General features: G+C 46.1%; 1 protein-coding gene across 2 annotated transcripts in view; it reads right to left on the bottom strand.

Annotated features, from left to right (window-relative positions):
- Positions 1-13,325, bottom strand: part of HVCN1 (hydrogen voltage gated channel 1) — a 41,901-nt gene extending 28,576 nt beyond the window's left edge. Inside the window, exons 1-2 of one of the 2 annotated variants that reach the window (XM_036741626.1) lie at positions 13,253-13,325; positions 2,903-2,940 (exon numbers count right to left, since the gene is read on the bottom strand). In XM_036741626.1, coding sequence (XP_036597521.1) covers positions 2,903-2,923 — 21 coding nt within the window. In that variant the 5' untranslated portion in view covers positions 2,924-2,940; positions 13,253-13,325. Of the gene's footprint in view, positions 1-2,902; positions 2,941-11,497; positions 11,535-13,252 lie in introns of those variants that run through there. The other variant, XM_036741627.1, reaches the window with a different exon arrangement.
- Positions 13,326-13,629: the final 304 nt, after the last annotated feature.

Genomic DNA, 13,629 nt, shown 5'->3' with positions numbered 1-13,629 from the left:
GAGCAAGTTAAAGTTTGTGCACCAATCACTCTTAGGAGTGGGGCCAGGAGTCTAGGTTAGACGGGGAGACCTAATCTCCAAAAAGAAATGCAGGCAATTCTGTATTATACAGGGGCTGATCATCCAAATGGCGGCTTGAACATGCTCATGGATTATCCTCCTTCTCTCTCCACCCCTGCTGTTGGGGCCATTCCCCTCCATTAGACAGAAAAGATATCATAGGACCAAGATTTGATTAGGGCCTATCCCCTTGTTTTACATATGGGGAAATTAAGGCTGAGAGATAGGAAATGATATATCCAAGGTCACATGGGTTGTAAGAGGAAAAGCCAGAATTGAAATAGTCTTAAACTCCAAATCATTTCACTTCAGCAGGAAGCCTCAATGGGTACACAACCTTTCTGAGAGGTCCAGAAATAAGGAGAATGAAGAGGATGGCTAAAAGGTGCCTCTTGATGTGCCTTTGCATCTGGGGTTAGCAGGTATGGATTTTGCTCCATTTTCCAGAAACTTCCCATCCAGGCTAAAAGCTGGGGAAGGACCAAGCTCAGTGGAAACCACCAGTCTGAGTACATCCGCATACAGCCTGTCTCCACAGCCTGGGTTGTCACCCAGTCTGGTCACCAAAGTTCCTGCCCCTTCCTCACTTCAGAGAACAATCCAGATGGGAGATTTTTCTATTGGGCTTCTGTCTTTCAAGCAAATGCTTCCTTCTCGAGTCACGGTTGGGAGAGAAGCCATCGTTGGGGACCAGGGGTAAGGGGCCTGGAAAACAGGACTGAGTTCTCTGATGCATAGGAGCACAGCTGCCCAGGACCCTGACCAGACTCTCGGGGCGCAGATTACGTGGAATGGTTTTTTTCTTTTTATAAATCAGGGAAGTCTTTAAATAAGCGTAGCAAACTTTCCTTTTCAAGGGCAGAGAGGAAGTATGAGGTCCATGAAGGGCAACCACAAATTCAGCAGGCTAGCCCACATGACCTGGGGGCCTGGTACAAAGAGTCTGGGAGGGGGAACCCCCTGAGTCTGGAGCCCAGGCTGCATCCTGGCATTCAAGGCCTACCCTTAGGTCATCCTCTGCAAGTTGCTTCTGGGTTTTTGTACCTCATTTCCCCCATCTATTAAATCTAAGATACTGCTTCAATTCAATTAAAGCCAACAAGCATTTATTAACCACCCGCTATGGATTATGGGCAAGTAGGAGGTGCAGTGGATAGAGTGCTGGCCCTGGAGTCAGAAGGATCTGAGTTCAAATGTGACCTAGGTGTGTGACCCTAGGCAAGTCACATAATTCTGTTTGCCTCAGTTTCCTCATCTGTAAGATGAGCTGGAGAAGGGAATATCTGTATCTTTGCCAAGAAAACCCCAAATGGGGTCATGAAGAGTCAGACACAACTGGTGAAGCATGAGATCATGTTACTGCTTATATTCACAATTGGAGGAAACACTAAATTTCAGGCAGAGGTTGGTGAAAATGAAGATTTTTTTTCCCCATCCCAGTTCATAGATCTCGTGAAATCCATCTACTTGCCCCTTTGGGATCTGTAGCTACGATACTAAGGTTTTAGATGTGTCACTAATAGGTTTGAGAGATGAGACGACTGGCAGGAATCCTCCCCTCCATTTTGTAGATGAAGAAATTGAGTCTCAGGGGATGCGAGCCACTTGCCCCAGGTCACACAGGTACTCAGCGGCAGAGCCTGGATTTGAACCCAGGTCCCTGACTCCAGGTTCAGTGTTCTTGCTATCACACCATAGCGCCTGCCAATAGGCCGTACTGCCCTTATTTTACAGATGGGCCTGGAGAAAGGAGGGGACTTGCTTGGAACATTCCTCCCTCCGCCCCAGACACACACAGACAAGGCTGATCAAGTTCATAGAATCACAGAATTAGGCGGCAGAAAAACAAACAACTTTGCTTCATAGTTCGCTTTGAGACCTTCTGTTATGAGGTTTATTTTCTGCCTTCGGGCCTTCCTGTCCCTCCCCCTGACTCCCTATCTCCCGGCATGGTCTTCGCTGGCCTCCTCACCTTCCTCCTGCTTCAGCATCAACCCCAGACCCCTTTTCACTGGAAGGTGACCTGCCCCGAGTTTTACAGATGGACCATATCTGAGCAGAGACTTGAACCCAGGTCCCCCCAATTCCCCGTCCAGCCGGATGAACTGAATGTTCTCCTGGCTCCTCTTGCAGACTTACCAATAAAAGTGGGGAGCAAATAAAACAGAGAAGCTGGCTCTGACGCTTACTGTGTGACTCGGTTTCCTCATCTGTGCAATGGCACTAATACTGCCTGAATCCGAAAGGAGTAAGCATTTATATAGCACCTACTATGTGCCAGGCACTGCGCTAAGTGCTTTACAATTATTACCTCATTTGATCCCCACAACAACCCTGGGAGGTAGGTGCTTTTATTGTTATCCCCATTTTACAATCCGGGAAACTGAGGCAAACAGAGGTTAAGTAACTTTCCCAGGGTCACAAAGCCAGTAAGTGTCCGAGGCTGGATTTGAACTCAGGTCTTCCTGGTTTCAGGCCAAGTGCTCTAACCACTGTACCACCAGCCGCTGTGGGTGTGTAGAGAAGCTCATTTTGGAAACCTTAAAGCACTAGGGAGAATGTACACCCTCCTCCTCCTCACTATTGCCTGGATCTGTGTCTTCATCCATGTGAGGAACACTAGGTACAGAAACTCCTTTTCTCCATTTTGGCTAGACTGCTCATCTGTAACTTATGATCTTAGAGAGGGGCCTTGGGCACTGAGGCAAATGACTTTTCCAAGGTCACACAGCCAAGCTGTGTCAGTGGTAGGACTTGAACCCAGGTCTCCCTGGCTGATCCTCCTCTCCCATCCCCCTATGGTCTCTTCCCATCTGAGTTCTAGTGATGAAAATCCACTCACCTCTTTGTCTTCTGTATCCATGTCTCAGCTGTCACAGACTTTGGAAAAAAGAAGGATACAGTTAGGTTCACTTGTCTAGCACATTCAACTTAAATTTAAAAAAATTTTTTTTTTACAGTTTTTTTTTTTTTTGCAGGGGGGAAGGCAGGGCTCTTGGGGCTAAGTGACATGCCCAAGGTCACACAGCTAGTAAGTGTGTCAAGTGTCTGTGGTCACATTTGAACTCAGGTCCTCCTGACTCCAGGACTGGTGCTCTACTCCCTGCGTCACCTAGCTGCCCCACATTCATCTTAAATTTAAAAAAAACAACAACACCTTTGTTTTAAAGTGTTGTTTACAGCACTTTCTCTTTAGGATTCTAGTTCTTGGCTGGAAGGGATCTCGGAGGCCATCTAGTCTAATTGCCTCATTTCGCAGATGAGAAAACTGAGTCCTAGGGAAGTTAAATGATGTGCTCATGGCCTCAGAGGCAGGAAGCCTTTGACTTGAGAGTTAGCCGTTTCCACTGTATCCGGCTTCTAAGATACAGTTAATCATTTTTCAGTCACTTTTCAGTCATGTCCTACTCTTCCGGACCCCATTTGGGTCACGCAGCTAGTAAGGGTTTGAGTCTGGATTAGGACTCAGGAAGATGAGTCTTCCTGACTCCAAGCCCAGGGCTCTACCCACTGCACCACCTAGCTGCCCAAACTAGAGTTAGTAAAACCAACATTGCAGCGGCTTCCTGAAGCCCAGGTACTTGCCTGGCTTCCCCAGAGCACCCCAATAGACCTTCAAATACTCTCCATCTTTGCTCCTTTGTGCTTCCTTGTTTCTGTTGAGGACCCCCATAGTATCCTCCCTCTCAGTCGTCTGGGACTCCTCCCTCACCATCCCCCCTCCCATTGGGTCAGCTGCCAAATCTTGTCAATTCTCCTTCTCCACCCCTCCAGGTGTGTTCTTTCCCTTCTCTCTATTCACCCTTCTGCCACCCAGGTGAGACTGGAGTCACCTCTTGCCCGGACCAATGTCATACCTTCCTAACAGCTCTCTCTGCTTCTAGTCTCTCTCCCCCCTCACCAATCCATCCTGTGCACAATCATCAAAATGATCTTCCTAGGATATAGGTCCAATCAAATCACTCCTCTCTGCTCAAAAACCAGACAAACCCCCAAACCTGCAGTGGCTGCCTGCTGCCTCTAGGAAAAAGAGATAATGGCTAGCTAGCATTTATAAAATTCATTAATCCTTACAAAGCAATTTACAAATATATGTCATTTGACAACCCTTCAAGGTAGGTGATGATTACCCCCGTTTTCCAGATGAGGAAACCAAGGCTAGAGGTTAAGTGACTTGTCTAGAATCATATGACTACTAAGTGTCTGAGGCAGGATTTGAACTCGGGTTTTTCTGACTCAAGGCTAGTACTTTATCAACTATGCTACCTCTAACCCTGGCATTCAAGGCTCTCCAAAGTCTGGCTCTGAATTACCTTTCCAGACTTTCTTTCCTTCTCTTCATGTACTCTACATTGCAAACTGGACTACTGGCTGTTCCCTAAACTCAGTACCCAATCTCCTGCCTCAGGACATCTGCACTGGACATTCCCATGCCTAGAACACACATCTGTTTCATCTCACAGTGTGAGGATCCTCATCTTCCTTCAACACGCGGCTCATGTCTCCTCCTCCATGAAGCCTTCCTTGATCCTTCCCCATTGATTAGCGAGTGTTCTCTTTCCCTCCTTCTATTTCCTATTATACTTATTTATTTGTGCAACTAGGTGGCACAGTGGATAGAGTGCAGGGCTTGGAGTCAGGAGGACCTGAGTTCAAATGCAGCCTCAGATACTTACTAGCTGTGTGACCCTGGGCAAGTCCCTTAACCCTGTTTGCCTCAGTTTCCTCATCTATAAAATGATCTGGAGAAGGAAATGGCAAACCATTCCAGTACCTTTGCAAAGAAACCTTCAAATGAGGTCACGAGTAGTTGGACACGACTGAAAACAACTGAACTAGATGGATGAATTCACAGTCCCAGTCCCCATCCCTTAGGGAAAATATATTTGCTAATAAAATGTGAGCCCCTTGAGGGCAGTAACTGTTTTGTGTTTGTCTTTGTATCACCTACACCTCACACAGTGTTTGGCTCATAGTGATCACTTGAGAAATACTTGTGCACTAATTTTAAAAGCTTTAAGAAGGAGAAAGACCATTGTCATCTCTCCCATCTTCCAAAATGCAATTGGATTCAACAAATATGTATCAGGCACCTACTATGCGCCAGGGACTGTGCTAGATGTTGAGGGTACAAAGCCCAAACCTCAAGAGCCTGCCCTCAAGAAGATTATATTCTATTGGGGTAGGGACTGGGAAGGAGGCAGTTTACAACACATACACAAGTCATCAAATAGTAGATATATAGAAAGTAATTTCAAGATGGCAGGAATGCCATTAATGGGGGGGGGACGGGACCATGAAGAAGGCTTACTTCTGTAGGAGGTGACGACAGAGACGTGCTTTAAAGAAAGCGAGAGATTCTAGGGAATGAAGGCGAGGAAGGTGTACATTCCAAACATGGGGAAGAACACCTATGCAAAGTCACGGTGGCAGGAAGAATGGGCAACAGCCACCAGGCTAGTCTGACTGAATGGAGAGGCAAAGGGAGGGATGTAGAGGGAGGGTCAGAGCTGGTTTCTGACTTGGAAAAATGGTGACAGTAGACACAGGGCTGATGGGAGAGGGGAGTAGGAGGATCGTCTCCAGACCCTCCCTCTACCACCACCAGTAAGCAACCTTCCCCTTTTGAGGCTGACTCTAGACCACCCGATGGTGCAGATCCTTACCCCTCCCGCCTGGATTATTGCCTCGGCTGCTGGGCGGGAGGATGGGGACTGCCTGCCTCCAGTCTCTCCCCACCACAGTCTATCCTCCACCCAGCTCCATGTTCCCAAGGTATGGGCATACCCATGTCAACTGCCCTACTAGGTCTTCCCTCTCTTGATTAGCTCCACCTTATCTTGCACAGATCTTGTCTGGACCCAGTTCATTGCACTTAGTTTCTCCCCATCACCCTGAGGTCCTTGAGGGCAGTGACTGCATCAGTGGGAAGGACCTTGGATGACTTTGAGGCTGAAGGAAAGGTATGCTGTCAATACATAAACACTGCATTTGCTGCCGTTGGCCCCCAAAATCTTGGTTCTCTTTTACTGCTAAACTAGAAAGAGCAGTCTGCTGAAATCCTTGCTTCCATATCATGACCAGTGTAGTATAATAGAGTCTGTTGGGCCTGGGGATCAGGAAGATCTGAATTCAAATCCAGCCTCAGACCTTTACTAGCTGCATGACCCGGGGCAAGTCACTTTAACCTCTGTCTGTCTCAGTTTCTTTAACTGTAAAATGTACTGTAATAATAGCACATACCTTATAGCCTTGTGATAAGGATTAGATAAATGAGCATATATAAAACACTTTACCAATCTCAAAGTGCTACATAAATGCTATTTGTGGTCATTTCTTTGCTATGTGGTCTCCAAGTCCGCCACTCTACTGTAATTACTCTGAACAACCACCAATGAGCTCTTAGTTGCTTAATACAATTATCTTTTCCTCATTCCTTGATAGGAAGCTAGGTGGTACAATGGATAGAATGCCCAGGGCTGAAGTCAGGAAGACCTAGCTGTATGATCCTGGGCAAGTCACTTCACCCTGTTTGCCTCAGTTTCCTCATCTGTAAAATGAGCTGGAGAAAGGAACAGCAAACCACTCCAGTATCTTTTCCAAGAAAACCTCAATGGGGTCACCAAGGGTCTAACACGATTGAACAATTCTTCCTTAACCTCCTATCCCTTGGCTTGGATGACATTGGTGTCTCCTGGTTCTCCTACCTGTATGTCTCTTCCTTTTCCATCTCCTTTGTTGGTTCTTTATTCTCTTCCCATTCTCCTCAGTGCAAGTTCTTTCCTGGGTCCTCTTTTCTCTCTGTTCATCCCCAGCTCTCATAGGTTCAATGATCATTGAGAAAAGTCCCAGACCTCTGTGTCCAGTCCTAATCTTTCTCATGAGTTCCAGTCTGGAATCATCAACTGCCTGCTTTTGAATTTGTATCCCTAGTGCCTAGCACAGTGTCTAGGTCACAGCAAATGCTTTTTCACTCCCTCATTCATTCATTTGCTCATTCATCATTCCTGGATGTCCCAAATGTTGGAGTCTCAAACGTTCAAAATGGAACTTCAATCTTCCTTCCAGACTTTCTCCTATTTCTACAAAGGGCACCAGCCATCATCCTCCCGGCCACCCAGGTTCATAACCTGTGGTGATCTTTAATACCTTCCTTGCCCTCATAACTACTCAATTTCTGAGACTTCCACAACATTTCTTTCAGTCACTTTAATTAAATTCAACCAAACATTTAAGTGCCTACTGTGTGTCAGGGACTCTGTTAGGTGCTAGGAATACAAAGACAAAAATGAAACAGGCCCTTCCCTCAAGGAGGTTACAATTTATATCCACAGCATCTCTCGAATCCATCCCCATCTCTCTGCTCACACAGCCACCAATCCATTTCAATCTATTCTGTCTTACCTAGACTATTAAAATAGCCTGTAATTGGTCTTTGTAGCACTGAACTGGCAGGAATGTAGGAATGGCGCTTAGTAGGTGCTTAACAAGTATTCATTGATTGACTGGTCTCCCTGTCTCCAGTCTCTCCCCTTTCTGTCACTGTTGTTGTTGTTTAGTAATGCCTGAATCTTTGTGACCCCATTTGTGGTTTTCTTGCAAAGATACTGGAATGGTTACTTCTCCAGCTCATTTTACAGATAAGGAAACTGAGGCAAGCAGGGTTAAGGACTTGCCCAGGGTCACACAGCTAGTAAGTGTCTGAGGCTGGATTTGAACTCAAGTCTTCCTGTTTCCAGGCCTGGTGTTCTATCCACTAAACCACGTAGGTGCCCACTCCCATTCTCCCCTTTCTAATCAATCTATTTTTTAGCTTTGAGTTAAGGAAAACTTCCCTAACCAGTAAAGTTATTCCAAAGTAGAATGGGCAGTGTCAGGAGGTGGTAGGTTACCCTTCCCTGGAGGTGCTATATTTATATCTAGATATCTATATTTACATATATATCTATATCTATAGACACATCTATACATGTAATAGCAATTTAGATTTGACACACACACACACGTAAAATATATTATAGAAGGGATTCTTTTTCAGGTGTAATGGCTGGAATGCATTCCTTCTTCGCCTCTGCTAATTTTAGAATCTCTGGCTTCCTTTAAGACTCTGCTCAAAGCACCCCACCTCCTCCACCCTGTCCCAGATGCTAATCCCCTCCACCCCCAAGGGCACCTTCCTGCTGCCTTGCCTCTATATAAGTTGTCTTGACCATTAGAATGTCAGCTTCTTAAGGGCAGGGATTGTTTTTGATTTTTCTTTCTATTTCCAGCACCTGCCCCAGTGCTGGGGATGTAATAAGTGCTTGCTAATTGATTGGCTGATTGCTATCTATCTGGACTGTCCAGTAAGTGCTTAATAAATGCTTTTGGCTTGATCGCTATCCTGACTATACAGTAAGTGCTTAATAAGTGCTTTTGGTTTGATTGTTATCCTGACTATACAGTAAGTGCTTAATAAATGCTTTTGGCTTGGTTGCTATCCTGACTATACAGTAAGGGCTTAATAAATGCTTTTGGCTTGTTATCCTGACTACACAGTAAGTGCTTAATAAATGCTTTTGGCTTGATTGCTATCTTGACTATACAGTAAGTGCTTAATAAATGCTTTTGGCTTGATTGCTATCCTCACTGTACAGTAAGTGCTTAATAAATGCTTTTGGCTTGATTGTATCTATCCTGATTGTACAGTAAGGGCTTAATAAGTGCTTTTGGATTGATATCCTGGCTATACAGTAAGGGCTTAATTAATGCTTTTGGCTTGATTGCTATCCTGACTGTACAGTAAGGGCTTAATTAATGCTTTTGGCTTGATTGCTGTCCTGACTATACAGTAAGTGCTTAATAAATGCTTTTGGCTTGACTAGATGCTAAGGGTGGTTCCTTTCAGTTCTAGATCCACGATCTTGTGATCATGTGGGGATTATTTGAGGAGAATTTACTCAGAGCATCTTAATGCCCCTTGTTTCCTGTCTGTTGCCAAATGACTGTGGAGTTGTGCAAATCTCCTTTCAAAGAAAGTTTTCAAAACCTCACGTTGCCCCATGCTCTGGTAACGTCCAGTCACCAGCTTACCCTCTCTTGCGTGCAGAGTCCTGTTTCCATTCCCCGCAGCTTTCTCCCCAAGGGAAATCAAGTGAAACCCCGGCTTTACACAAGACAACCTGCTTGCCAAGACAGGGGCTGGCTGAGGGGCCTCCCGGAAGCTCTGCTGATAGCAGATAACCAGGGCAAGAACCACAATCCCCTAGGGACCCAGGGATGTGCACACTTCAACACCTTTCCCATGGAAACTGCAACCAAGAGCCTCCAAGCATAACATTATGGCAGAAGGGATGGCCAAGCACCCTCGGGGAGTGAGGATTCCTATAACCTTGACACTCCCAGACAATTGATATTTGGTTCCTGTTACCCCAAGAGCTGGGAGTATCTTCAGTTGGGCAACCAGAGACAAAGAAGTTTTGTTCTTGTTCTTCATCTGTGTCTGACTCTTAATGGGGTTTTCTTGGCAGAGACCCTGGAGCAGTTTCCCATTTCCTTCTCCAGTTCATTTGACAGACGAGGAAACTGAGGCAAACAGTCTTAAGTGACTTGCTCCGGTTCATTTGACAGATGAGGAAACTGAGGCAAATACAGTTAAGTGACTTGCCCAGGGTCACACAGCTAGTCAGTGTCTGAGGCAGGAAGATGAGTCTTCTTGACTCCAGTCTGAGGAGCACTCTGTCCACTGTGCCACCTCAACCTCCCCCATAAGACCTAAATAGTTAGCCCGAGAACTCCTGACTATGGTGTCCTCATCAGCAGATTACAGGATTTAGTCCTCAGTTTCCTCATTTGTAAAGTGAGAGGTTTAGAGCAGTGATTACTGAGAAGGCCCCTTCCAGATCAATCAATCAACCAACCAACCAGGCATTGTGCCAGGGATGCCGGGGATACAACCAGAAATGAAACAGTCCCTGCTCTTAAAGAGCTCACATCTGGGGGGAGACATGTACGTGTGTGATTCTATGTATAAATACATATATGGGCAATATATTATCTATCTGTACATGCATGTGCCTATGTACACAGGTATGTATATGTGCAGATATATACAGCATGAACTATATGAGTATGCAAAATACATGCAAATAAATACAAAGTGATCAGGAAGAGTTAGAAAGGCTTCATGTAGAAGATGGTACTCTCAGCCAATTCCTGAAGAAATAAGAGTCTAAGAGGTGGAGTTGAGGCAGTGTGTTCCAGGCATGGGGCACCGCAAGTGCAAAGGTGTGGAGGTGGGAGATGGAGGGCCATAAATAAGGTACAATAGGAAAATCAGTTTGACTAGATGACAAGCTGTGAAGGGCAGCAATGTGTCTTAAAGCTGGAAAGCTCGAAATCATTAGTCCTGTGATTCCAGTTCTCCTTTCTGGGTCTCGGTCTAGTCATCTGTAAAATGAGGGGGTGGAAGCTGATGACCTCCATGGGTCCCTTTTAGCTTGAAATCTTCCTATCCTATGACCTTAAGGGTGGAGGCACCCTGGTAGAGAGGACAGAGGGGATGTACAAGCCCTAACACCTTTCCGATGGAAACTGCCACCATGGGCCTCAATGCCTCCCAAATAACAGAGGAGAAATCAAGAAGATCTGGGTTCAAAGTTTGCCTCTGCTGCTTCCTAAGTATGTGACTCTGGGCAAGTCACATAACTTTTTTGAACTTCACCTTCCTCATCTGTAAAATGGAAGTGATAATTTCTGAAGCAATAATAAAAAAAAATAATGATAGCTAGCATTTATACAGTGCCTACTATGTGCCAGGCACTGTGCTAAGCTTTTTACAAATGATCTCATTTGATCTTTGTAACAACCCTGGGTTGTAGATAGTAATGATAATGATGACAGCAATAGCATTTCTATAGTGTTTACTACGTGCCAGGCACTGTACTAAGTGCTTTGCAAATATTATTTCATTTGATTCTCACAACAACCCTAGGAGGGAGATAATAATAATTATTATTGTAATGATAATGATAGTTATCATTTACAGAGCACCTACTATGTGTCAGAAACTATACTAAGTATTTAACAAACATTATTTCATTTGATTCTCACAACAACCCTAGGAGGGAGATAATAATAATTATTATTATAATGATAATGATAGTTATTTATAGAGCACCTACTATGTGTCAGGTACTATACTAAGTATTTAACAAATATTATTTCACTTGATCCTCACAACAACCCTGGGGGGAGCTAATAATAATAATAATAATTGTTATTATTATGATAATGCTAGTTATCATTTATAGAGCGCCTACTATGCGTCAGGCACTATACTAAATATTTTACAAATAGCATTTCATTTGATCCTCACAACCACCCTGGGAGGGAGATAATAATAATATCCCCATAACAACCCTGGGAGCTCTGATATTCCCCTTTTTACAGTACTCACCCTCAGAGGGATGTCACCAGAATCTAAAGAGATAATCAGTCCATCAGACAATATCAGTGATTATTAAGTCCAATGCTTTCTTCCTATGGATGGAGGCCCAGAGGAGGGAAATCCCTTGCCTCTGGCCATACAGAAGGCAAGGAAGGAGCAGGGATGTGGAATGGTATGACTTCCAGTCCAGGGTCCTTCCTGCTCAGAGATGCTGCTCTGCAGGCTTTGTGGGTATTTCTAAAATACTTTCAGGGAAAGCTGAGCTCTGAAGGGAAGTGAAGGGAGAAGAGGTAAAGATGGAGAGAAGCAGGATCCCCAGGGGAGCTCAGCCACAGCTGTGCTGGCCGATCTTCGTCTTCTGACCTAAGATTCCTCTCCTATAAAATAAGGAAGCTAGAGGCTGTTCTTTATGAGGGGAATTCCAATTCCAATTGTCTTTTCTAAAGTTTTCCCAGTTCTATGAATCTATGTTCTAGGTCCCTTCTAGATGCTCCTTCCACCTCTGATATTGTGTTTTAATACAACACAGCTCTGACATTCCCTAATACCCCTTCTAGCTCTGACATTCTGTGTTCTAAGGTCCTCCCAGCTCTGACATTTTGTGTTCTGCCAGCCCAGACATTTGCTGTTCTAAGGCCCTTCCTAGCTTTGATATTCTCTGTTCTAATCTCTCCCATCTGACATTCCCTGTTCTATAGGCCCTGGCAGTTCTGATATTCTATGTTCTAAGATCTCTTCCAGTAATGAAATTCTATATTCCATGGCATTAGAACGTAAATTTCTTAAGAGCAGGTTCTGTTTTTATCTTCATAGCTCCAGCATCAAGCCTGGGTGCATGGGAGGAATATTTTGCCATTCCCATGCCCAAATTAATAAATGCTCCATGATTCGAGATCTTCATTCCAAGTTCTAAGGTCCCTCCCAGACCGGATGTTCTCTAAATTCTAAGGTTTTTGCCAGTTACTCGAGTCTTCATTTTTTGACGTGTGGACTGATGTTTTCTGTGGTGGGCTGGGTTGAACTGGGCTGACCCACAGAGTCAGCGTTCTCTTGTGCCAGGTGGTGGGGGCAATTCTTCCCTCTGGAAACCCCTTCTGAGGGGGGATGGGCAATGGGGATAGGGTCTCTGCACAGCCAGCAAGCACAGGAAAGGGGGGCAACGCTCAGGAGAGGGAAAGGAAGCCTGGAACAGCAGAGGCCCCAGGGCTCCATTCCAGCTCCTAGGCTCCTGAGGGTGGAGGAGGGGAAGGCAGATTAACTTGATCTCCTAGGGTACAACAAACCCAAGAGGGAGAGCTCCCTTTCTGGGAGAACAAGAGAGAGAAGGAGGTCGGGGAGAAGTGGCAATGGGAGAAGGGAAGGAAGGGGGGCGGGGAATAACCCGGAGTAGGCTCTCCATTCCCACTTTCCAGATCAGGTCACTGAGGCCAGCTAGTCTTCCCAGCAACTCCTCCCGCCCCAGCTCCATGCCTGTATCAGCCCGCTGGCTCGGAACACCATGGCCAGCACCCACCCACCGGGAGGAATTCGGGGTCCAGTCCCATCCCGCGCCCCCCACTACAGTAGCCTCCAGGGAAGACGTAGCGGCCCTGACTCATCTCAGAGCCACCCTGCACATACCCACCCCACTCCAAGTCCAGGGATGGGGGTGGCATGGGCTGGGGCAGGGGTTGAGGCAGAGGCAGTGGCGGGGGCTGAGGCAGGGGCAGGGGCAGGGGCAGGGGCAGGAGGGGCTGAGCGGCCCGTCGCAGGGAGAGGACTTACCCTGTCCTGAGCCCCAGCTTCCAGCGCAGGGCGGGCGTTAAGTTAGAGCCGCCTCCGCAACTCGAAGACAAGTGGTTGCGGCCCCGCCCCCCTTCTTCCCCTTCTCCTCCTTTTTCTCTTTTTCCTCCTTCCTTACTCCTCCCTCCGACCCGGGGTCCCAGGATGGCTGAAGTCACTTATTATAATGGCCAGGGCCCCTCCCCACCGTCCGGTTTCCCGTTTCTCTGTCCCCCTCGCATTCTCTTTCCTCTTCTCTCTTCCTTTCCTTCCTCCCTTCTCTCCCTCTCTCTTCCCTTCCCCTTTTCTCCCCCTTCTCCTCTTTCTTTCTCTCTTTCCTCTAGATCTCCCCTCTTTCTTCCTCTTTTCTCTTTCCCTCT

This window comes from Trichosurus vulpecula, chromosome 1 (genome assembly GCF_011100635.1).
Source record: "Trichosurus vulpecula isolate mTriVul1 chromosome 1, mTriVul1.pri, whole genome shotgun sequence".
NCBI classification, from domain to species: Eukaryota; Metazoa; Chordata; class Mammalia; order Diprotodontia; family Phalangeridae; genus Trichosurus; species Trichosurus vulpecula.
The sequence above is the reverse complement of the archived record's forward strand: the minus strand, read 5'-3'. Positions and strand labels throughout refer to the sequence as shown.